We start from the raw sequence: 27,019 nt of genomic DNA, 5'->3' as shown, positions 1-27,019 counted from the left end.
TTACCACACAGGTAACATCAACAGGTAACACGTTCTCATCCCTGTGCTCTGTGTTTTACCTGGTAACTGATGACTCTGGACGTTTTCATCCTGACAGCTGATTGGACCACGTCTCTCTCAGGCTCCGCCTCCTCACAGTCATCATCATCTTCATCATCATCATCAACGTGTGACATCATCAGCGGAGGGGGCGTGTCCGACGGGGAGTCAGTGTGTGTGTAGTTGGTGTGTAGTTCAGACTGGTCGGTCGCACACAGGATGTTGTTTCCTCTCCAGCCTCGTAGGACGCACACACGCAACGCCGTCACACACACACTGACACCTACACACACACACCCAGTCCACCACAGCCTGCTGCTGTCCTGAGAGACAGACAGGTAGAGGGACAGGTGGGTAGAGACAGACAGGTAGAGAGACAGACAGGTAGAGAGACAGACAGGTAGAGGGACAGGTGGGTAGAGACAGACAGGTAGGTAGAGATAGACAGGTAGAGAGAGACAGACAGGTAGAGGGACAGGTGGGTAGAGACAGACAGGTAGAGAGACAGACAGGTAGAGAGAGACAGACAGGTAGATAGTCAGACAGGTAGAGAGACAGACAGGTAGAGAGAGAGACAGGTAGAGAGAGACAGACAGGTAAATAGTCAGACAGGTAGAGAGACAGACAGGTAGAGAGAGAGACAGGTAGGTAGAGACAGACAGGTAGAGAGACAGACAGGTGGAGAGACAGACAGGTAGAGAGACAGGTAGGTAGAGAGAGAGACAGGTAGAGAGACAGACTGGTAGGTAGAGAGACAGACAGGTAGAGACAGACAGATAGAGAGACAGATAGGTAGAGAGACAGGTAGGTAGAGACAGACAGGTAGAGAGACAGGTAGGTAGAGAAACAGACAGGTAGAGAGACAGACAGATAGAGAGACAGGTAGGTAGAGAGACAGACAGGTAGGTAGAGAAACAGACAGGTAGAGAGACAGACAGGTAGAGAGACAGACAGGTAGAGAGTCAGACAGGTAGAGAGACAGGTAGGTAGAGAGACAGGTAGAGAGTCAGACAGGTAGAGAGACAGACAGGTAGAGAGACAGGTAGGTAGAGAGTCAGACAGGTAGAGAGTCAGACAGGTAGAGAGAGAGAGACAGGTAGAGAGACAGACAGGTAGAGAGATACAGACAGGTAGAGATACAGACAGGTAGAGAGACAGACAGGTAGAGAGACAGACAGGTAGAGAGATACAGACAGGTAGAGAGAGAGACAGGTAGAGAGAGACAGACAGGTAGAGAGAGAGACAGGTAGAGAGAGACAGACAGGTAGAGAGAGACAGACAGGTAGAGAGACCGTACTTTGTTTTTCCAGTGTATATATATATAAACTGGTAAAACAAAGTAGTAAACTTGTTTGGTGGATTATTTCTCTGTTGTATCAATGCTAATGGTGATGCTAATGCTAATGGTCATTGTATTCTACATGGTTGAAAGCCTGTTTATTTACCTTCACAATGATGTCACACTTGTAAGGATCATGTATTTGTGGGATGAGCAGCACAGCTGATGATGTGGGGAGCGCCCAAGAACAATGTTCCAAAATGCTCCGTCAATGGTGTGACATCATTGTGAAGGTAAAGAAACAGGCTTTCAACCATGTAGAATACAATGACCATTAGCATTAGCATCACCATTAGCATTGGAACAACAGAGAAATAATCCACCAAACACAAGTTTACTACTTTGTTTTTCCAGTATATTATATATAGTATAGTATTATAATAATATATATATATATATATATATTATATACAGTATAGTATTTATAATAATATATATATATTATATATAATAATATGACTGGATATTAATCAGCATGTTGTTCTGTTTCTAACTAAACAGGAAGTGACATCACACACCTTGACGAGGACAGGTAGAGTCTGAGAGCCGTCTGTCAGCGACAAGCAGAAGAAGGACGTTCCTGTCACGACGAGCTGAGGGCACACTGAACCCACCAGACCACAGACTGAGACACGCTGTCCACGAGTCCTGAGAGACAGACAGGTAGAGAGAGACAGACAGGTAGAAACAGAGACACAGGTAGAGAGACAGAGAGACAGACAGGTAGAGACAGAGAGACAAACAGGTAGAGACAGAGAGACAGACAGGTAGAGAGAGAGAGAGAGACAGGTAGAAACAGAGAGAGAGAGAGACAGATAGAGACAGACAGGTAGAGAGAGAGAAAGACAGGTAGAGAGACAGAGAGAGAGAGACAGGTAGAGACAGACAGGTAGAGCGAGAGAGACAGACAGACAGGTAGAGAGACAGACAGTCACAGTGTGTCTCTCTGATGCTTCGTCTCTTCCGTCCTCATGAATACGGTCCAACCTCAGAGGTCAGAGGTCAGAGGTCACCTGTGACTCACCTGTTGTTCAGTAAACCTGCAGCCTCTCTGACTCCGACTGCTCCGCTAAGCCCCGCCCCTCCTCCAGGACCAACAGCCAATCCCTGCTCAGGACCGGGACCCAGCAGAACAGGAGAACCAATCAGCTCCACGTAGCCTCCGGCCTGGTCCTGCTCCTGCCCCGGGGCATTGTGGGGGATGTAGTTCCAGTGAGGGAGGAAGACAGGACGATTCAGCCACAGAGGAGAGGGAGACAGGCACTGGAGAGAAAGACAGACAGGTGAGACCACAGACAGGTGAGACTGCAGACAGGTGTCCACAGAGACAGACAGGTGAGACAACAGACAGGTGAGACCACAGACAGGTGAGACCACAGAGACAGACAGGTAAGTCCACAGAGACAGACAGGTGAGACAGACGGGTGAGTCCACAGAGAAAGACAGGTGAGACAGACAGGTGAGTCCACAGAGACAGACAGGTGAGACAGACAGGTGAGACCACAGACAGGTGAGACCTCAGACAGGTGAGACCACAGACAGGTGAGACCTCAGACAGGTGAGACCACAGACAGGTGAGACCACAGACAGGTGAGACAGATAGGTGAGACCTCAGACAGGTGAGACCACAGACAGGTGAGACAGATAGGTGAGACCTCAGACAGGTGAGACCTCAGACAGGTGAGACCACAGACAGGTGAGACCTCAGTCAGGTGAAACCTCAGACAGGTGAGACCACAGACAGGTGAGACCTCAGACAGGTGAGACCACGGAGACAGACAGGTGAGACCACAGACAGGTGAGACCTCAGACAGGTGAGACCACAGACAGGTGAGACCTCAGACAGGTGAGACCACAGACAGGTGAGACCACAGACAGGTGAGACCTCAGACTGGTGAGACCTCAGACAGGTGAGACCACAGACAGGTGAGACCTCAGACAGGTGAGACCTCAGACAGGTGAGACAGACTTCAGGCGTCCCTCAGACTCACCTCACACCTGACGCTGCCGCTGGCGTCCGTCAGCCTCCAGTCTCCGCCCCGCCCCTCTGTCAGACAGCCAATCAGCAGCAGGTTGACCCTCGGCAGAGCCCGGTGACCCGGCAGAGAAAGCTCCGCCTCCTTGGCCCACGCTCGCTGCTGATTGGTGCTCCAAGACAGGTTACTGACACAGGCCAGGTGCTGCCGGGAGAGCAGCTCCGAGACCGATACCGGCCTGGTGACGGGTCAGGAGAGGTCAGAGGTCAACGCACAACAACAGTAAACATTAAAGAATATATATAAGAGTGTGTCTTACCTGTAGCTGACAGGTAAGGTGTGTGTGACCGCCATGTTCTCCTGTATCTTCTTCACCACACACACACTCAGCTGATCAGCACACACACCTGGAACACAGTCAGACTGATGATGTCACCTGACCTCTGACCCCTGACCTCTGACCTCAGGATGTACGGTAACACAGTGAGAGTGAGACGTCACGGATCATAAACACATCCGTACTGTGTGATGTCATCACAACTCTCTACGAGCCGATTGGCCGTCTGACCTGTCGACGAGTCGTCAGCAGCGGGAGGGGCGGGGCCAGGGAGGACCGGATACAGGTGTTCTGTGATGAAGCTGAACATGTCCTCTAACCAGGTGGACTCCTGCAGGAGGACATTAAAGGTCCCGTATCAGCTCATCTTCAGGTTCATACCGTATTCTGTTTCTACTAGAACATGTTTACATCCTGTCTGTCTGAATCTACCTGTTAATCTACCTGTATTCATCTTCTGTCTGAATATACCTGTTAATCTACCTGTATTCATCTTCTGTCTGAATCTACCTGTTAATCTACCTGTATTCATCCTGTCTGTCTGAATCTACCTGTTAATCTACCTGTATTCATCTTCTGTCTGAATAAACCTGTTAATCTACCTGTATTCATCTTCTGTCTGAATCTACCTGTTAATCTACCTGTATTCATCTTCTGTCTGATTATACCTGTATTCATCTTCTCTCTGAATATACCTGTTAATCTACCTGTATTCATCTTCTGTCTGAATCTACCTGTTAATCTACCTGTATTCATCTTCTCTCTGAATATACCTGTTAATCTACCTGTATTCATCTTCTGTCTGAATCTACCTGTTAATCTACCTGTATTCATCTTCTGTCTGATTATACCTGTTAATCTACCTGTATTCATCTTCCGTCTGAATATACCTGTTAATCTACCTGTATTCATTTTCTGTCTGAATATACCTGTTAATCTACCTGTATTCATCTTCTGTCTGAATATACCTGTTAATCTACCTGTATTCATCTTCTGTCTGAATCTACCTGTATTCATCTTCTGTCTGAGTATACCTGTTAATCTACCTGTATTTATCTTCTGTCTGAATATACCTGTTAATCTACCTGTATTCATCTTCTGTCTGAGTATACCTGTTAATCTACCTGTATTCATCTTCTGTCTGAATATACCTGTTAATCTACCTGTATTTATCTTCTGTCTGAATATACCTGTTAATCTACCTGTATTCATCTTCTGTCTGAATCTACCTGTTAATCTACCTGTATTCATCTTCTGTCTGAATATACCTGTTAATCTACCTGTATTCATTTTCTGTCTGGATATACCTGTTAATCTACCTGTATTCATCTTCTGTCTGAATATACCTGTTAATCTACCTGTATTCATCTTCTGTCTGAATCTACCTGTTAATCTACCTGTATTCATTTTCTGTCTGAATATACCTGTTAATCTACCTGTATTCATCTTCTGTCTGAATATACCTGTTAATCTACCTGTATTCATCTTCTGTCTGAATATACCTGTTAATCTACCTGTATTCATCTTCTGTCTGAATATACCTGTTAATCTACCTGTATTCATCCTGTCTGTCTGAATATACCTGTTAATCTACCTGTATTCATCTTCTGTCTGAATCTACCTGTTAATCTACCTGTATTCATCTTCTGTCTGAATATACCTGTTAATCTACCTGTATTCATCTTCTGTCTGATTATACCTGTTAATCTACCTGTATTCATCTTCTCTCTGAATATACCTGTTAATCTACCTGTATTCATCTTCTGTCTGAATCTACCTGTTAATCTACCTGTATTCATCTTCTGTCTGAATATACCTGTTAATCTACCTGTATTCATCTTCTGTCTGAATATACCTGTTAATCTACCTGTATTCATCTTCTGTCTGAATATACCTGTTAATCTACCTGTATTCATCTTCTGTCTGAATATACCTGTTAATCTACCTGTATTCATCTTCTGTCTGAATATACCTGTTAATCTACCTGTATTCATCTTCTGTCTGATTATACCTGTTAATCTACCTGTATTCATCTTCTGTCTGAATATACCTGTTAATCTACCTGTATTCATCTTCTGTCTGAATATACCTGTTAATCTACCTGTATTCATCCTGTCTGTCTGAATATACCTGTTAATCTACCTGTATTCATCTTCTGTCTGAATATACCTGTTAATCTACCTGTATTCATCTTCTGTCTGAATATACCTGTTAATCTACCTGTATTCATCTTCTGTCTGAATATACCTGTTAATCTACCTGTATTCATCCTGTCTGTCTGAATATACCTGTTAATCTACCTGTATTCATCTTCTGTCTGAATATACCTGTTAATCTACCTGTATTCATCTTCTGTCTGAATATACCTGTTAATCTACCTGTATTCATCTTCCGTCTGAATATACCTGTTAATCTACCTGTATTCATTTTCTGTCTGAATATACCTGTTAATCTACCTGTATTCATCTCCTGTCTGAATATACCTGTTAATCTACCTGTATTCATCTTCTGTCTGAATCTACCTGTATTCATCTTGTCTGAATATACCTGTTAATCTACCTGTATTCATCTTCTGTCTGAATATACCTGTTAATCTACCTGTATTCATCTTCTGTCTGTCTGAATATACCTGTTAATCTACCTGTATTCATCTTCTGTCTGAATATACCTGTTAATCTACCTGTATTCATCTTCTGTCTGAATATACCTGTTAATCTACCTGTATTCATCCTGTCTGTCTGAATATACCTGTTAATCTACCTGTATTCATCTTCTGTCTGAATATACCTGTTAATCTACCTTTATTCATCTTCTGTCTGAATATACCTGTTAATCTACCTGTATTCATCTTCTGTCTGAATATACCTGTTAATCTACCTGTATTCATCTTCTGTCTGAATCTACCTGTTAATCTACCTGTATTCATCTTGTCTGAATATACCTGTTAATCTACCTGTATTCATCTTCTGTCTGAATATACCTGTTAATCTACCTGTATTCATCTTCTGTCTGTCTGAATATACCTGTTAATCTACCTGTATTCATCTTCTGTCTGAATATACCTGTTAATCTACCTGTATTCATCTTCTGTCTGAATATACCTGTTAATCTACCTGTATTCATCTTCTGTCTGAATATACCTGTTAATCTACCTGTATTCATCTTCTGTCTGAATATACCTGTTAATCTACCTGTATTCATCTTGTCTGAATATACCTGTTAATCTACCTGTATTCATCTTCTGTCTGAATATACCTGTTAATCTACCTGTATTCATCTTGTCTGAATATACCTGTTAATCTACCTGTATTCATCTTCTGTCTGAATATACCTGTTAATCTACCTGTATTCATCTTCTGTCTGTCTGAATATACCTGTTAATCTACCTGTATTCATCTTCTGTCTGAATATACCTGTTAATCTACCTGTATTCATCTTCTGTCTGAATCTACCTGTTAATCTACCTGTATTCATTTTCTGTCTGAATATACCTGTTAATCTACCTGTATTCATCTTCTGTCTGAATATACCTGTTAATCTACCTGTATTCATCTTCTGTCTGAATATACCTGTTAATCTACCTGTATTCATCTTCTGTCTGAATATACCTGTTAATCTACCTGTATTCATCTTCTGTCTGAATATACCTGTTAATCTACCTGTATTCATCTTCTGTCTGAATATACCTGTTAATCTACCTGTATTCATCCTGTCTGTCTGAATATACCTGTTAATCTACCTGTATTCATCTTCTGTCTGAATCTACCTGTTAATCTACCTGTATTCATCTTCTGTCTGAATCTACCTGTTAATCTACCTGTATTCATCTTCCGTCTGAATATACCTGTTAATCTACCTGTATTCATTTTCTGTCTGAATATACCTGTTAATCTACCTGTATTCATCTTCTGTCTGAATATACCTGTTAATCTACCTGTATTCATCTTCTGTCTGAATATACCTGTTAATCTACCTGTATTCATCTTCTGTCTGAATATACCTGTTAATCTACCTGTATTCATCTTCTGTCTGAATATACCTGTTAATCTACCTGTATTCATCTTCTGTCTGAATCTACCTGTTAATCTACCTGTATTCATCTTCTGTCTGAATCTACCTGTTAATCTACCTGTATTCATCTTCTGTCTGAATCTACCTGTTAATCTACCTGTATTCATCTTCTGTCTGAAACGCTCTGTTTTAGTGCATTTCATTGCTTGGGTCCATGTGTACTTCCTGTCAGCTGATGTCGTTCACATCCACTGCAACAGGAAATAAACTGGGACACATTTAGAATGTTTATGTTTAAAACTGTGTAAGGGTCTAAATATTGGATTTGTGACATCACAAATGGACAGAAATCCTGACGGCTTGTTTCAAACGCTCAGGTTCTGTGTATTTCTCCGTATATTCAGTGTTTTTATAGTTTAACAGTATTTATATATCACTTAAACCTTTATACTACAAAAGACATGAAAATCTCCCTGTTTATGGTATGGGACCTTTAATAAACATTATATACATTATATATACATTATCAACTACAGGAGGAGTATTATATAGACACGTCATTTATCTATAGTGTCCTTTAACCAGATAGATTCCTACAGGAGGACATATTCATTAATGTATATTTATTAAGTTTTTATTTTATAGTGAAATCAGGAGCTGCTACGTCACAGTAACTGAGCTGAACCATCAACACCAGAGGATGAGTCGAGTTTATAAGAGTTAATAAGAGTTTATAAGTGTTAATAAGTGTTTATAGGAGTTTATAAGTGTTAATAAGTGTTTAGAAGTGTTAATAAGTGTTAATAAGTGTTTATAAGTGTTTATAAGTGTTAATAAGTGTTTATAAGTGTTAATAAGTGTTAATAAGTGTTTATAAGTGTTTATAAGTGTTAATAAGAGTTTATAAGTGTTAATAAGTGTTTATAGGAGTTTATAAGTGTTAATAAGTGTTTATAAGTGTTAATAAGTGTTAATAAGTGTTTATAAGTGTTTATAAGTGTTAATAAGAGTTTATAAGTGTTAATAAGTGTTAATAAGTGTTTATAAGTGTTTATAAGTGTTAATAAGTGTTTATAAGAGTTAATAAGTGTTTATAAGAGTTAATAAGAGTTTATAAGTGTTAATAAGTGTTAATAAGTGTTTATAAGAGTTAATAAGTGTTTATAAGAGTTAATAAGTGTTAATAAGTGTTTATAAGTGTTAATAAGTGTTTATAAGTGTTTATAAGAGTTAATAAGTGTTTATAAGTGTTAAGTGTTTATAAGTGTTAATAAGTGTTAATAAGTGTTAAGTGTTAATAAGTGTTAAGTGTTAATAAGTGTTAAGTGTTTATAAGTGTTAATAAGTGTTAAGTGTTTATAAGTGTTAATAAGTGTTAATAAGTGTTAATAAGAGTTTATAAGTGTTTATAAGTGTTAATAAGAGTTTATAAGAGTTAATAAGAGTTTATAAGTGTTAATAAGTGTTTATAAGAGTTAATAAGTGTTAATAAGTGTTTATAAGTGTTTATAAGTGTTAATAAGTGTTTATAAGAGTTAATAAGAGTTTATAAGTGTTAATAAGTGTTAATAAGTGTTAATAAGTGTTTATAAGTGTTTATAAGTGTTTATAAGTGTTAATAAGTGTTTATAAGAGTTAATAAGTGTTAATAAGTGTTAATAAGTGTTTATAAGTGTTTATAAGAGTTTATAAGTGTTAATAAGTGTTAATAAGTGTTTATAAGAGTTAATAAGTGTTTATAAGAGTTAATAAGTGTTAATAAGTGTTTATAAGTGTTAATAAGTGTTTATAAGTGTTTATAAGAGTTTATAAGTGTTTATAAGTGTTAATAAGTGTTAATAAGTGTTTATAAGTGTTAAGTGTTTATAAGTGTTAATAAGTGTTAATAAGTGTTAAGTGTTAATAAGTGTTTATAAGTGTTTATAAGTGTTAATAAGTGTTAAGTGTTTATAAGTGTTAATAAGTGTTAAGTGTTTATAAGTGTTTATAAGTGTTAATAAGTGTTTATAAGTGTTAATAAGTGTTTATAAGTGTTAATAAGTGTTAATAAGTGTTAAGTGTTAATAAGTGTTAAGTGTTTATAAGTGTTAAGTGTTTATAAGTGTTAATAAGTGTTAATAAGTGTTAATAAGAGTTTATAAGTGTTAATAAGTGTTTATAAGAGTTAATAAGTGTTAATAAGTGTTTATAAGTGTTTATAAGAGTTTATAAGTGTTAATAAGTGTTAATAAGTGTTTATAAGAGTTAATAAGTGTTTATAAGAGTTAATAAGTGTTTATAAGTGTTTATAAGAGTTTATAAGTGTTTATAAGTGTTAATAAGTGTTAATAAGTGTTAATAAGTGTTTATAAGTGTTAAGTGTTTATAAGTGTTAATAAGTGTTAATAAGTGTTAAGTGTTAATAAGTGTTTATAAGTGTTTATAAGTGTTAATAAGTGTTAAGTGTTTATAAGTGTTAATAAGTGTTAAGTGTTTATAAGTGTTTATAAGTGTTAATAAGTGTTTATAAGTGTTAATAAGTGTTTATAAGTGTTAATAAGTGTTAAGTGTTAATAAGTGTTAAGTGTTTATAAGTGTTAAGTGTTTATAAGTGTTAATAAGTGTTAATAAGTGTTAATAAGTGTTTATAAGTGTTAATAAGAGTTTATAAGTGTTTATAAGTGTTAATAAGTGTTAAGTGTTAATAAGTGTTAAGTGTTTATAAGTGTTAAGTGTTTATAAGTGTTAATAAGTGTTAATAAGTGTTGATAAGAGTTTATAAGTGTTAATAAGAGTTTATAAGTGTTTATAAGTGTTAATAAGAGTTTATAAGTGTTTATAAGTGTTAATAAGTGTTAATAAGTGTTAATAAGTGTTAATAAGTGTTTATATGAGTTAATAAGTGTTTATAAGTGTTTATAAGTGTTAATAAGTGTTAATAAGTGTTTATAGGAGTTAATAAGTGTTAATAAGTGTTTATAAGTGTTAATAAGTGTTAATAAGTGTTAATAAGTGTTTATAGGAGTTAATAAGTGTTAATAAGTGTTAATAAGTGTTAAGTGTTTATAAGTGTTAATAAGTGTTAATAAGTGTTTATAGGAGTTAATAAGTGTTAATAAGTGTTTATAAGTGTTAATAAGTGTTAATAAGAGTTAATAAGTGTTTATAAGTGTTAATAAGTGTTAATAAGTGTTTATAGGAGTTAATAAGTGTTAATAAGTGTTAATAAGTGTTAATAACTGCTCAGCGTGGAGGTGTGGATGGATGATATGTGAGCCGATGTTATCTTCTACCATGACTGAGGGTAGAACAGTGTTAACTCTTCCTTGGTGTGTCTGAGGCCGCTCAGCAGATAAACATCATTACATTTACATATTTTCAGACGGAGTTCAGGATACTGACCGCTGCTGCCCCGCTGGGGTTGAACTGATGCAGGAGCCGCTGCAGGGAGTCCATCTGACGGCTGTTACTGCTGCTGCTGCTGCTGTTACTGCTGCTGCTGCTGCTGTTACTGCTGCTGCTGCTGCTGTTACTGCTAGTGCTGCTGCTGCTGATACTGTTACTGCTGCTGCTGCTGCTGCTGTTACTGCTGGTGCTGCTGCTGTTAGTGCTGCTGCTGCTGCTGCTGCTGCTGGAGGTCTCTAAAGACTAGATGAGCCGTGTTCTTCTTCTTCACATGTTGAACCTCCTCGAATCCGCAGAAAGACTACAAACGGTTCTTCCGGTTCAGCTACGGTGTCCGGAGAGGCTCAAAGCTCAGGACGCGTTTCTGGCTCCGCGGTTACTATTAATGATGTTAGTGTTATTAATACAGATATATGCAGACTACTGGAGCATGAAACAAGATATTTAATCTGTTCACCTGGTAATGAATCAGTCATACACTGCTTAATCATTATATATATATAATTATAATAACATCCCCTCCTCCACTAGGTTATACTCTGTAATATGTACATACAGCATATAGACATGTGTACATGTATATATATTATATATTATATAATGTATATATGTGTATATATATGTATATATATAATGTATAACTGAATAAAGCTGATGAGAGTGAATCTATCCTTTTATACTATCTCCATCTTCGTCTCTCTCACTGCTGCTGCTGTCTGTGGCCCCTCCTCCACCTCTTCACGGATTGGCTGCTTGATTTGACACACATCAATTCTGACCAATGAGGACGCAGGACTGCTACACCCTAGCCCCACCCACCCCCTGCTGGAAAGCGTAGAATTCCCGCCCTGCTGGCGTTGCTGGGCAGGCGGAGCCGTGTAGCAACGAGCCTTGACTGGCGGGCCCAGCGAGCCAATCACAGGACGAGCATTTCAGCCGTGTTCCCGCCCTCTGAATAGGGATGACCAACAGAGGCGGGGCTGGGGGGCGTGTCCGGGGGGCGGGGCCAGACTCCAGTTCGACCCAGTCTGTCTCAGTGAGTCGCTGCTGCAGCTCCACACAACGACCAGAACCAGAACCACGACCAGAACCAGCTCCACACAACGACCAGAACCACGACCTGAACCAGAACCACACAGAACCAGCTCCGCACAACGACCAGAACCACGACCTGAACCACACAACGACCAGAACCACACAGAACCAGAACCACACAGAACCAGAACCACCCAGAGACCCCCCAACCCAGAGTCTGCTGCAGCCCCCTGACCAGTGAGTACCAGTCCATCCTCTCTCTCTCTCTGCTGCTCCAGCACCTGGTCCCGGGTCTGGTCCCGGGTCTGGTCCCGGGTCCGGGTCCCGGGTCTGGTCCCGGGTCTGGTCCCGGGTCCGGGTCCGGGTCCGGGTCTGGTCCCGGTCAGAACCCAGCTTTCAGCTCATTGATGCTGGAAGCAGGGGAAAATGGCCGCTGTGGGGGGGCACAATGTGGTGCTTTATTGTGTATGTGCGTGTTTGTGTGCGCGTGCGTGTGCGCGCGCTCTGCGGGCTGTTGTTGTAAACACGGAGCGCTCATTGTGTGTGTGTGGGTGTGTGTGTGTGTGTGTGTGTTGTTATGGAGTAGATCATCTCCAGGTGATAGTCTGGTCCCGTTCTGGTCCCCACAGCACTGAGCTCTCCAGAGTTTAGCCGGAGCCTTGCGGTGTAAATGCGTAGCAGCTGAACCGACAGCAGACCTCCGGTACTGACCCGCCCGGCCGGTACTGACCCGCCCGGCCGGTACTGACCCGCCAGGCCGGTACTGACCCGATCAGATGAATCTGTATTAACCTCTGGAGGGGGTTCATGAGTCAAAGCAGCAACAGCATCAACAGAGTGAGACCCAGAGAGTATACAGGTTCTATAGAGCCTCTATAGAGAGTATACAGGTTCACTCACTGTAAACACACTGTAGATAACAGGGACAGACTGGAAGGTCAACACGCTGCGACCAGTATACTATAGACCCCTCTATAGACGGGTCTATAGAGGCTCTATAGACCCGTCTATAGAGCCCTCTATAGAGCGGTATATAGACCCCCTATAGAGCGGTCTATAGAGCCCTCTATAGAGCGGTATATAGACCCCTCTATATACCGCTCTATAGACCCGTCTATAGAGCCTCTATAGACCCCTCTATATACCGCTCTATAGACCCCTCTATAGAGGCTCTATAGAGGGGTCTATAGAGGCTCTATAGACCCCTCTATAGAGGCTCTATAGACCCCTCTATATACCGCTCTATAGACCCCTCTATAGAGGCTCTATAGAGGGGTCTATAGAGGGGTATATAGACCCCTCTATAGAGGGGTCTATATACCCCTCTATAGACCCCTCTATAGAGGCTGTATAGACCCCTCTATATAGACCCCTCTATAGACCCCTCTATAGAGCCTCTATAGAGGGGTCTATAGACCCCCTATAGAGCGGTCTATAGAGCCCTCTATAGAGCGGTCTATAGACCCCTCTATAGACTCCTCTATAGAGCCTCTATAGAGGGCTCTATATACCGCTCTATAGAGGGCTCTATAGACCGCTCTATAGGGGGTCTATAGAGGCTCTATAGACGTGTCTATAGAGCGGTATATAGAGGGGTCTATATACCGCTCTATAGAGGGCTCTATAGACCGCTCTATAGGGGGTCTATATACCGCTCTATAGACCGCTCTATAGGGGGTCTATAGACCGCTCTATAGGGGGTCTATAGAGGCTCTATAGACGTGTCTATAGAGCGGTATATAGAGGGGTCTATATACCGCTCTATAGAGGGCTCTATAGACCGCTCTATAGGGGGTCTATAGAGGCTCTATAGACATGTCTATAGAGCCTCTATAGACCGCTCTATAGGGGGTCTATAGAGCCCCTATAGAGCGGTCTATAGGACGGATAGTGTAAAGTGCGCCAGTGGTTTCATGATGGTCAATAGATGAAGTCCACGTAATGAACAGAAAGACCCTTACTGGGTTTCTAACGTGTCTGAGCTTTAAAACACCCCTAAACCCCCCTAACCCTGCTGCTAGCCCGTTAGCCTGCTGCTGCTAGCGGAGGGGGATGGGCCCGTTAGCCTTCTATTAGCTCGTTAGCATGCAGCTAGCGGAGGGGGATGGGCCCGTTAGCCTTCTGTTAGCTCGTTAGCATGCAGCTAGTGGAGGGGGGTGGGTTAGCATGCTGCTAGCCGTGTTAGCCATGTTAGCTCGTTAGCATGCTGCTAGCCGTGTTAGCTGTGTTAGCTCGTTAGCATGCTGCTAGCCGTGTTAGCTGTGTTAGCTCGTTAGCATGCTGCTAGCCGTGTTAGCTGTGCAGAGGGCGGGAAACAGATGTTCCATTGTTCTGGAGGAGCTAGTGGAGCTAGCCTGTTAGCACGTTGAGCTAACGGCAGCAGTCCTCCGTTAGTCGCTGCTAGCCGGAGTTCAGTTCACCTCTCCGGCTCGCAGACCTCCAGGAGGAACCGGAGGAACCGGAGGATCCTGCTCCAGCGGCCCGGTCCGGTCCCGGTCCTGGAGGGTCCAGAGCGGGTTCTGTGGGCCTCCTGGGGGGCGGGGGGGGTCCAGCTCCTGAAGGAGAACATGGACCCCACTTTGTTCTCTTTGTTGTTCACCAGCAGCCCGGTGGACCCGTCCGGGACCGGTAGACCGGGACCGGGACCGGACGGGACTGGTACTGGTACTGGGCCGGGCGGTGCAGGAGCTCCCTGTTCACTGTGATGTTTAATAAACACAGTTTAACATTTTACAGGTTCAACAGACTTTATGAACACAGAGAGGTTAAAGAGTCATCTATACTCTACTATTGATCTACTGATCAATCACCTCTCTGATCATCTATACTATTGATCTACTGATCTACTGATCAATCACCTCTCTGATCATCTATACTATTGATCTACTGATCAATCACCTCTCTGATCATCTATACTATTGATCTACTGATCTACTGATCAATCACCTGTCTGATCATCTATACTATTGATCTACTGATCTACTGATCAATCACCTCTCTGATCATCTATACTATTGATCTACTGATCAATCACCTCTCTGATCATCTATACTATTGATCTACTGATCTACTGATCAATCACCTGTCTGATCATCTATACTCTACTATTGATCTATTGATCTACTGATCAATCACCTCTCTGATCATCTATACTCTACTATCGATCTACTGATCAATCACCTCTCTGATCATCTATACTCTACTATTGATCTATTGATCTACTGATCAATCACCTCTCTGATCATCTATACTATTGATCTACTGATCTACTGATCAATCACCTCTCTGATCATCTATACTATTGATCTACTGATCTACTGATCAATCACCTCTCTGATCATCTATACTATTGATCTACTGATCAATCACCTCTCTGATCATCTATACTATTGATCTACTGATCTACTGATCAATCACCTGTCTGATCATCTATACTCTACTATTGATCTATTGATCTACTGATCAATCACCTCTCTGATCATCTATACTCTACTATCGATCTACTGATCAATCACCTCTCTGATCATCTATACTCTACTATTGATCTATTGATCTACTGATCAATCACCTCTCTGATCATCTATACTATTGATCTACTGATCTACTGATCAATCACCTGTCTGATCATCTATACTCTACTATTGATCTATTGATCTACTGATCAATCACCTCTCTGATCATCTATACTCTACTATCGATCTACTGATCAATCACCTCTCTGATCATCTATACTCTACTATTGATCTATTGATCTACTGATCAATCACCTCTCTGATCATCTATACTATTGATCTACTGATCTACTGATCAATCACCTCTCTGATCATCTATACTATTGATCTACTGATCAATCACCTCTCTGATCATCTATACTATTGATCTACTGATCTACTGATCAATCACCTGTCTGATCATCTATACTCTACTATTGATCTATTGATCTACTGATCAATCACCTCTCTGATCATCTATACTCTACTATCGATCTACTGATCAATCACCTCTCTGATCATCTATACTCTACTATTGATCTATTGATCTACTGATCAATCACCTCTCTGATCATCTATACTATTGATCTACTGATCTACTGATCAATCACCTCTCTGATCATCTATACTATTGATCTACTGATCTACTGATCAATCACCTCTCTGATCATCTATACTATTGATCTACTGATCTACTGATCAATCACCTCTCTGATCATCTATACTATTGATCTACTGATCTACTGATCAATCACCTCTCTGATCATCTATACTATTGATCTACTGATCTACTGATCTATCACCTCTCTGATCATCTATACTATTGATCTACTGATCTACTGATCTATCACCTCTCTGATCATCTATACTATTGATCTACTGATCTACTGATCAATCACCTCTCTGATCATCTATACTATTGATCTACTGATCAATCACCTCTCTGATCATCTATACTCTACTATTGATCTATTGATCTACTGATCAATCACCTCTCTGATCATCTATACTCTACTATTGATCTATTGATCTACTGATCTATCACCTCTCTGATCATCTATACTATTGATCTACTGATCTACTGATCAATCACCTCTCTGATCATCTATACTCTACTATTGATCTATTGATCTCCTGATCAATCACCTGTCTGATCATCTATACTCTACTATTGATCTATTGATCTACTGATCAATCACCTCTCTGATCATCTATACTATTGACCTACTGATCTACTGATCAATCACCTCTCTGATCATCTATACTCTACTATTGATCTATTGATCTACTGATCAATCACCTGTCTGATCATCTATACTCTACTATTGATCTATTGATCTATCACCTCTCTGATCATCTATACTCTACTATTGATCTATTGATCTACTGATCAATCACCTGTCTGATCATCTATACTCTACTATTGATCTATTGATCTATTGATCTATCACCTCTCTGATCATCTATACTCTACTATTGATCTATTGATCTACTGATCAATCACCTCTCTGATCATCTATACTCTACTATTGATCTATTGATCTACTGATCAATCACCTCTCTGATCATCTATACTCTACTATTGATCTATTGATCAATCACCTGTCTGATCATCTATACTCTACTATTGATCTATTGATCTATTGATCAATCACCTGTCTGATCATCTATACTCTACTATTGATCTACTGATCAATCACCTCTCTGATCATCTATACTCTACTATTGATCTATTGATCTACTGATCAATCACCTGTCTGATCATCTATACTCTACTATTGATCTATTGATCTACTGATCAATCACCTCTCTGATCATCTATACTCTACTATTGATCTACTGATCAATCACCTGTCTGATCATCTATACTCTACTATTGATCTACTGATCAATCACCTGTCTGATCATCTATACTCTACTATTGATCTATTGATCTACTGATCAATCACCTGTCTGATCATCTATACTCTACTATTGATCTATTGATCTATTGATCAATCACCTGTCTGATCATCTATACTCTACTATTGATCTATTGATCTACTGATCAATCACCTGTCTGATCATCTATACTCTACTATTGATCTATTGATCTATTGATCTACTGATCAATCACCTGTCTGATCATCTATACTCTACTATTGATCTATTGATCAATCACCTGTCTGATCATCTATACTCTACTATTGATCTATTGATCAATCACCTGTCTGATCATCTATACTCTACTATTGATCTATTGATCAATCACCTGTCTGATCATCTATACTCTACTATTGATCTATTGATCTACTGATCAATCACCTGTCTGATCATCTATACTCTACTATTGATCTATTGATCTATCACCTGTCTGATCATCTATACTCTACTATTGATCTATTGATCTATCACCTGTCTGATCATCTATACTCTACTATTGATCTATTGATCTATCACCTGTCTGATCATCTATACTCTACTATTGATCTATTGATCAATCACCTGTCTGATCATCTATACTCTACTATTGATCTATTGATCTATTGATCTATCACCTGTCTGATCATCTATACTCTACTATTGATCTACTGATCTATTGATCAATCACCTGTCTGATCATCTATACTCTACTATTGATCTACTGATCTATTGATCAATCACCTGTCTGATCATCTATACTCTACTATTGATCTATTGATCAATCACCTATCTGATCATTAATCACAATGTTATTGATCTATTGATCAGCAATCACGATGTTATTGATCTATTGATCAGCAATCACCTGTCTGATCATCAATCACAATGTTATTGATCTATTGATCAGCAATCACGATGTTATTGATCTATTGATCAGCAATCACCTCTCTGATCAGCAATCACGATGTTATTGATCTATTGATCAGCAATCACCTCTCTGATCATTAATCACGATGTTATTGATCTATTGATCAGCAATCACCTGTCTGATCATTAATCACGATGTTATTGATCTATTGAACATCAATCACCTCTCTGATCATCATTAATGATTTATTGATCTATTGATCAGCAATCACCTGTCTGATTATTAATAATGATGTTATTAATCTATTGATCATCAATCACCTGTCTGATCATTAATGTTTTATTAATCTATTGATTATCAATCACCTGTCTATAATAATGATGTTATTATGATATAATAATAATGTTTTATTAAACTATTGATCATCAATCACCCGTCTGATAATTAATAATGATGTTATTAATCTATTGATTATCAATCACATGTCTACTAATTAATAAAGAACATGTTTATTAAAGGAAGATTTCGCCTGTTTTCTCTCATGTTTCAGACTAAATGATTAATATTGACAATAACTGATCAATAATGAAGGTGATTGGTACGGATCATTTATTGTGTTGTTGTGTTCACTGACATGAAAATAAACAATAAAATACTAATACTGAAAAAACTGCAAATCAACCAGTTATATCAGAACTAAACCTTGTTCTCATACTCTGTCTCTACCTGTCTGTCTCTCTGTCTGTCTGTCTCTACCTGTCTGTCTCTCTGTCTGTCTGTCAGGCCGCCAGTATGATGCGTAAAGACGTCAACAAGCCGAAGGGGAAGACGTCGGCGTACGCCTTCTTCGTCCAGACGTGTAGAGAGGAACACCGGAAGAAGCACCCCGAGCAGTCGGTCAACTTCGCCGAGTTCTCCAAGAAATGCTCCGAGAGATGGAAGGTAAGACGGGAAGACAGACGGACAGACAAGTAGAGAGACAGACTGACAGGTAGAGAGACGGACTGACAGGTAGAGAGACAGACAGACAGGTAGACAGACAGACTGACAGGTAGAGAGACGGACGGACAGGTAGAGAGACAGGTAGACAGGTAGAGAGACAGACTGACAGGTAGAGAGACGGACGGACAGGTAGAGAGACAGGTAGACAGGTAGAGAGACGGACGGACAGGTAGAGAGACAGGTAGACAGGTAGAGAGACAGACTGACAGGTAGAGAGACGGACAGACAGGTAGACGGTAGGTCTGGGATGATCCACCTATCTCCTGGTTCTATACTATCACCATACCGGGGTAGTATTGTGATGTTGTTAACTTGTTTACCTCCAGAGCAGTAGTAGTAAAGGTCGCTGACCCCTGGACTAGACCATGAAGGGAACCAGATGAATCATCCAAATCTCTAAATGAATCCAGTAGAATGTTTGATGTTCAGCATGTCTGTAGTCAGAGACGTCCTGAAGTCAAATAGATCAGGATCATTGTCAGGAATTATTGATTACATTGATTATCAAGCAACCCAGAAATCAAAGAATGAAGACATTTCCCTCACAGATTAGTGGGATTATCTTTTTAATTTATGTTTTATACTTCTGGTGAATATAATCCATCAATCTGATTTCCATAGATGTATTTAGTATCCACAGTTCCCTTTGTTAACACCTTATTTTGAAAAGCGGACGTGTCTACTTCCTCTAACTTCTCCAAGGTGGTCTCTAGCTCTAGCTCCGTTCTCTTTATCCATCCATGGTCAGCTCCATCGGGGCCGTTTCAATGCAGAGAACACACATGTCAGTATCTGAGACGAGAGCGACGGCCAGCTGCACCGCCACGTTACCGCCACGTTACCGCCACACCATAACGTTACCGCCACACCATAACGTTACCGCCATACCATAACGTTACCGCCACACCATAACGTTACCGCCACACCATAACGTTACCGCCATACCACCACGTTACCGCCACACCACCACGTTACCGCCACACCATAACGTTACCGCCACACCACCACGTTACCGCCACACCACCACGTTACCGCCACACCATAACGTTACCGCCACACCACCACGTTACCGCCACACCACCACGTTACTGCCACACCATAACGTTACCGCCACACCATAACGTTACCGCCATACCATAACGTTACCGCCATACCATAACGTTACCGCCACACCATAACGTTACCGCCATACCACCACGTTACCGCCACACCACCACGTTACCGCCACACCATAACGTTACCGCCACACCACCACGTTACCGCCACACCACCACGTTACCGCCACACCATAACGTTACCGCCACACCACCACGTTACCGCCACACCACCACGTTACCGCCACACCATAACGTTACCGCCACACCACCACGTTACCGCCACACCACCACGTTACCGCCACACCATAACGTTACCGCCATACCATACAGTTTCCTGATAACTTTTATTCTGACATATTTCAGCCTTTTTTTAGAAGTTAGCATGCAGCTCTAGCTCTGCTCTGTCTAGCTCTGCTTTTTCTGTCAATGTGTGAAACCCAAAGTGTTTCCATCCTTTACTGGATGTGTAGTGTTTACCACGCTGGATTTAACATGGGAGGGTGCAGGTCGTATCCACGACGACCCTCCAACGTTTTACACTCTCTGAGCTTTGTTTTGGTTGACGGATACGGAACGGATATGACGCCACGTTATTCACACTACCACAATAAAAGCGTTAACGTCCTTCTAAACATCTGTTTAGAAATCATTAAACAATAATGTTGTGGTACATAGATGGATCTATTTTTATCCCAGCCCTAGTAGACAGACAGGCAGACAGACAGGTAGGCAGACAGACAGACAGGCAGACAGACAGACAGGCAGACAGACAGACAGACAGACAGGTAGGCAGACAGACAGACAGGTAGGCAGACAGGCAGACAGTACAGTGTGCTCAGACAACATCTGACTGTGAATGTACACTACAACAGTCACCTGATGATGATGATCTTGTGACCACACACCTGTACAGTTACCTGATCTCACACCTGTACAGTTACCTGATCTCACACCTGTAGAGTTACCTGATCTGTACCCTCTCTGAAGAGGACTGAAGCCGCTCCTTTCAAAGCCACCAGACTCCATTGATAGAACCAGTAATTGAACCTCTCAGAACAGGGAGATGCTGGTCTACTGCTGTTAGTTTGTGAACCTCCAACTCCATCAAATACGCTGCTCTCTACTTCACTACAGCACCGACTGTAGGGGTTGTATCTGCTGAGGTAGTGGGCCAGTCACACGTCACATTAAACCAAAGAATGCTTGGTGCTGCTGCTGCTGCTGCTGCGGTGGCTGCGGCAGCTGCGGCGGCGGCGGCTGCTGCGGCGGTGGCTGCTGTGTGACGTGGCTGCTGCTGCTGACGCGGTGGCTGCTGTGTGACGTGGCTGCTGCTGACGCGGTGGCTGCTGTGTGACGTGGCTGCTGCTGACGCGGTGGCTGCTGTGTGACGTGGCTGCTGCTGCGGCGGCTGCTGTGTGACGTGGCTGCTGCTGACGCGGTGGCTGCTGTTGACGCGGTGGCTGCTGTGTGACGTGGCTGCTGCTGACGCGGTGGCTGCTGTTGACGCGGTGGCTGCTGTGTGACGTGGCTGCTGCTGACGCGGTGGCTGCTGTTGACGCGGTGGCTGCTGTGTGACGTGGCTGCTGCTGACGCGGTGGCTGCTGTGTGACGTGGCTGCTGCTGCGGCAGCTGCTGCTGCGGCGGCTGCTGCGGCGGCGGCTGCTGCGGCGGCGGCTGCTGTGTGACGTGGCTGCTGCGGCGGTGGCTGCTGTGTGACGTGACTGCTACTGCTGTGTGACGTGGCTGCTGCGGCGGTGGCTGCTGTGTGACGTGGCTGCTGCGGCGGCGGCTGCTGTGTGTTTTCAGCTTTAGTTGTGTTTCACTAGCAGGCCTCAGGTCAGAGGTCGTCTGCTGACTGTGTTTGTGCTGTGATTTCAGGGTCTGACCGCCAACGATAAGAAGTGTTTCGAGGACATGGCGAAGGCCGACAAGGTGCGTTACAACAGCGAGATGAGAGACTACATCCCACCCAAGGGCTTCGGAAAGAGAGGCCGCAAGAGGAAAGATCCCAACGCTCCCAAGAGACCCCCGTAAGTCATCAGATACTACAGAGATACAGGACGGATTACACCAGCTGGTCTGGAACCAGTCACTGGGACACCAGACTGGGCTCTGCCAGCAGGGGGCAGCACCTGCTCCGACTGGTTCCTGGTCATGTTGTCAGGGTTCTCTCCGTCATATCTCAGGAACTCCTGGACTCAAAGATGACCTGATTAGATCAAAGGTCAAAGGTCACTGTGACAGTATGAAGGGTTCATGTTGATTTCATCAGATGAAACATTTGAACACGTCTCCTCAATGCACCAGTGATTCACTGACTGAAGCATGAACCTGTCTCTCTCTCTCTACCTGTCTACCTGCAGGTCTGCGTTCTTCGTGTTCTGCAGTGAGTACCGTCCCAGTGTGAAGCAGCAGTATCCCGGTCTCTCTATAGGAGACTGTGCCAAGAAACTGGGAGAGATGTGGAGCAAACTGACCCAGTCTGACAAACTGCCCTACGAGGAGAAGGCCCAGAAACTACGAGAGAAATACGACCGGGTGAGACGCACGTACACACGCACGCACGCACGCACGCACACACACACACACACACACACAGACAGACAGAGAGACGGGTAGAGAGAGAGACGGGTAGAGAGAGAGAGACGGGTAGAGACGGGTAGAGAGAGAGAGAGACGGGTAGAGACGGGTAGAGAGAGAGAGAGAGAGAGACGGGTAGAGAGAGAGAGAGACGGGTAGAGACGGGTAGAGAGAGAGAGAGAGAGAGACGGGTAGAGAGAGAGAGAGACGGGTAGAGACGGGTAGAGAGAGAGAGAGAGAGAGACGGGTAGAGAGAGAGAGACAGAGATGGGTTCTTGATTGAGGAAGTAGAATCCGGTTGTCAGGAGACTTGTGACGTAGTAAAACAACATGTGATGAATGAATACACAGATATACATTAAAGTAATAAACTAGTAGACAGGAAGTAGAATCCATCTGTTACCCGTCTGATCTCCAGCTAGAACATTTAGTATGGATAGATTCAGACACTGCAGCTGGTGCTCTTGTAAACAGGGTGGTGCTGCAGCAGTGGTGGACTGTAGGCTACTCAAGTACTGTACTTAAGTACTATTTTGAGGTACTTGTACTTCTACTTTATGTAACTTTATATCCCATTTCTACTCTACTACATCTCAGAGGGAACTGTACTTTATACTGCACTTCTTTATTGGACAATATTACATACTAATTATGACGTAGTAGCGTCACACACCAGGGTCAGGTGGTACTACTCCCAGTCAGGAACACGGTGAAGTACTCTGGATACTAGGGATGCACCGATACCAGTATCGGGTATCGGGTCCGATGCTGTGCTCATGTACTCGTACTCTCAAAACGGCTCTGATACCACTTTACAGCAGCGTGACGTTAACCTGTCGTCACCATCTTTCAGGTCTTCATGCTCCACCTCCCCGACGGTGCGGGCGAGACGGACCGGTGGTGCACCCGACCCCGCTGGGCCGGGATCCCACCTCAGCCAGCGCATGCCGGCCCTCACTTTCATTGCTCCACGGGGTTTAGCTTGCACCCTCTGGCTCGCGCGTGCGTTGGACTCCTTGGTCCGTGTTTCAAGACGGGTCGGGTGGGTTGCCGACATCGCCGCAGACCCCTGGCACCTTTTACGCGGGCCGCGGCACGACGCGGTTGGGACGCACTGAGGACAGTCCGCCTCGGTCGACAGTCGCACCGGGAGCAGGGAGACCCGTCACGGTGCGGCGAGGTCCGGGCGGGGAGCGCTGTAAAGCTGCGGCCGTGAGCCACCTTCGCCCTGACGCGACCTAGAGCTGGTGGCGGCGCACCGCCTCGTATACGTGACTCCCCAGCCTGCCGTGTGTCCTCACACCCTCCAGCTGGCTGTTAACGAGGGTCTTTAGAGAGGTACTCGTATCGGTACTCGGTATCGGAGAATACCCAGATGGAAGTACTTGTACTCTGAATCACAGAGGTATCGGTTCATCACTAGTAACAGATACACATTATTTATTATGATGTTTACTATGGAATCATCTTATTGTTCTAACTCACCGTACCAACTAACAGCCTCCAACACACAACTCAACTGTTCACTACTTACTGTGGACTACTACCTCTACCCGGCAGGTGGTACTCCACCTGAGATGGAGGTTTGGTACCTGAAGGTTTTATAGGTGTGAGACTTCACCAGAGACTAAAACAGAGATTCCATCTGTCCCCTGTCCCCTGTCCCCTGTCTGTCTGTCTCTCAGGACATGGTGGCGTACCGCGGCGGCGGGACCTTCGCCAGGAACCCCGGCTCCTCAGCTCAGGGAGCAGAGGAAGAGGAGGACGACGAGGGAGAGGACGATGACGAGGAGGACGATGACGACGAGTAGAGAGGAAGAGCTGGATGAGAGAGAGAGAGACTGAGAGTGTGAGACAGAGAGAGAGAGAGACAGGTAGGTGTGTGTGTGTGTGTGTGTGTGTGTTTCAGAGGGCAGACAGGTGGAGGTCAGTTTAAAACACAGGTGACATCATGTGTGAGTCAGTGAAGGCACCATGAGCAGGACGTATTAATAATAATAATGGTAATAATGGTAATGAGCCCTACATGGTGTCTCTCCAGGTGTCTCTCCAGGTGTGTTCTGGTGTCTGCAGCCCTCTGATTGGATCTCATCAGGTCCCTGTGTTCAGCACGTCTTCTGGGCGTCCACCTCTAGAAAACCTAGTGACCACGTTGCACATCTGGAAGCTACCATAACGGCCGACACAGCACCAGAACTGCTCCAGTATAGACCCCTGGACCTTAATGGTGACGGTGAGCTGTAGACACCAGCATAGACACCAGTATAGAAACCAGTACAACACCAGTACAACACCAGTATAGACTACAGGAAGTGATGATTTTAACCTGCTGAGTCATGTGACAGGAAGTGAGACAGACGGGTCGCACTGAAACACACACACACACACACACACACACACACAACCACACAGTGTGTATCAGTGTGTGTGTGTTTGTGTGAGGTCATCAGATGTTAAACTGTCCGACACCAGAGGACAGTACAGTAACCCCCCCTCACTGTTACCATGGTTACCCTCCCACCCCACCCCCCTCCCTCACCCTGTGTGTTGCCATGGAAACCCCTGACCCCTCCTCCTCCTCCTCCTCCTCCTGCGCTTCTTCTTCTTCATGTTGTTTTTTATTTTCTTACTGGAGTTGTTCTTCTGTTCTTTGTTCACTGTCGGTGTAGAAACTTCAACTTTTATAATAAAACCACCAACTGAGGGAAAATCACTCTCCTCCTCCTCCTCCTCTTCTTCCTCCTCTTCTTTATTATACCTGTATCTATACACATCACACAGATAGAGGTTATATATATAGTATCTATACACATCACACAGATAGAGGTTATATATATAGTATTATATACACATCACACAGATAGAGGTTATATATATAGTATCTATACACATCACACAGATAGAGGTTATATATATAGTATTATATACACATCACACAGATAGAGGTTATATATATAGTATTATATACACATCACACAGATAGAGGTTATATATAGTATTATATACACATCACACAGATAGAGGTTATATATATAGTATTATATACACATCACACAGATAGAGGTTATATATATAGTATCTATACACATCACACAGATAGAGGTTATATATAGTATTATATACACATCACACAGATAGAGGTTATATATATAGTATTATATACACATCACACAGATAGAGGTTATATATATAGTATCTATACACATCACACAGATAGAGGTTATATATAGTATTATATACACATCACACAGATAGAGGTTATATATAGTATTATATACACATCACACAGTTAGAGGTTATATATATAGTATTATATACACATCACACAGATAGAGGTTATATATAGTATTATATACACATCACACAGTTAGAGGTTATATATATAGTATTATATACACATCACACAGATAGAGGTTATATATAGTATCTATAGACATCACACAGATAGAGGTTATATATATAGTATTATATACACATCACACAGATAGAGGTTATATATAGTATCTATAGACATCACACAGATAGAGGTTATATATATAGTATATACACATCACACAGATAGAGGTTATATATAGTATGAATACACATCACACAGATAGAGGTTATATATAGTATCTATAGACATCACACAGATAGAGGTTATATATATAGTATTATATACACATCACACAGATAGAGGTTATATATAGTATCTATAGACATCACACAGATAAAGGTTATATATAGTATTATATACACATCACACAGATAGAGGTTATATATATAGTATTATATACACATCACACAGATAGAGGTTATATATAGTATGAATACACATCACACAGATAGAGGTTATATATAGTATCTATAGACATCACACAGATAGAGGTTATATATATAGTATTATATACACATCACACAGATAGAGGTTATATATAGTATCTATAGACATCACACAGATAGAGGTTATATATATAGT

The 27,019-nt window shown here is 42.2% G+C and overlaps 2 protein-coding genes across 5 annotated transcripts in view; one reads left to right on the top strand and one right to left on the bottom strand.

Annotated features, from left to right (window-relative positions):
• Positions 1–12,094, bottom strand: part of ctc1 (CTS telomere maintenance complex component 1) — a 24,902-nt gene extending 12,808 nt beyond the window's left edge. For all 3 annotated transcript variants that reach the window (XM_037762836.1, XM_037762835.1, XM_037762837.1), the window contains exons 1-7: positions 11,084–12,094; positions 3,923–4,022; positions 3,674–3,761; positions 3,370–3,592; positions 2,403–2,641; positions 1,897–2,026; positions 60–362 (exon numbers count right to left, since the gene is read on the bottom strand). In XM_037762836.1, the coding sequence (XP_037618764.1) occupies positions 60–362; positions 1,897–2,026; positions 2,403–2,641; positions 3,370–3,592; positions 3,674–3,761; positions 3,923–4,022; positions 11,084–11,137 (1,137 nt within the window). In that variant the 5' untranslated portion in view covers positions 11,138–12,094. The remainder of the gene's footprint in view (positions 1–59; positions 363–1,896; positions 2,027–2,402; positions 2,642–3,369; positions 3,593–3,673; positions 3,762–3,922; positions 4,023–11,083) is intronic.
• A 106-nt stretch (positions 12,095–12,200) lies between these two features.
• LOC119484187 (high mobility group protein B2-like) lies at positions 12,201–25,786 on the top strand. 2 transcript variants are annotated; one of them, XM_037762839.1, is made up of 5 exons: positions 12,201–12,358; positions 19,166–19,324; positions 22,360–22,511; positions 22,845–23,019; positions 24,747–25,786. In XM_037762839.1, exons 2-5 carry the CDS (start codon positions 19,175–19,177, stop codon positions 24,870–24,872), a joined length of 603 nt encoding a protein of 200 aa, XP_037618767.1. In that variant the 5' UTR covers positions 12,201–12,358; positions 19,166–19,174; the 3' UTR covers positions 24,873–25,786. The 2 variants fall into 2 exon arrangements, with proteins under 2 accessions (XP_037618767.1, XP_037618766.1); XM_037762838.1 differs by having other exon boundaries at positions 22,845–23,078; positions 25,434–25,786.
• The last annotated feature ends 1,233 nt before the right edge of the window (positions 25,787–27,019 follow it).

This window comes from Sebastes umbrosus, unplaced genomic scaffold (genome assembly GCF_015220745.1).
Source record: "Sebastes umbrosus isolate fSebUmb1 unplaced genomic scaffold, fSebUmb1.pri S35, whole genome shotgun sequence".
In the NCBI taxonomy this organism is placed as follows: Eukaryota; Metazoa; Chordata; class Actinopteri; order Perciformes; family Sebastidae; genus Sebastes; species Sebastes umbrosus.
Note: the sequence above shows the minus strand (reverse complement) of the source record. Positions and strands in the feature narration are given on the sequence as shown.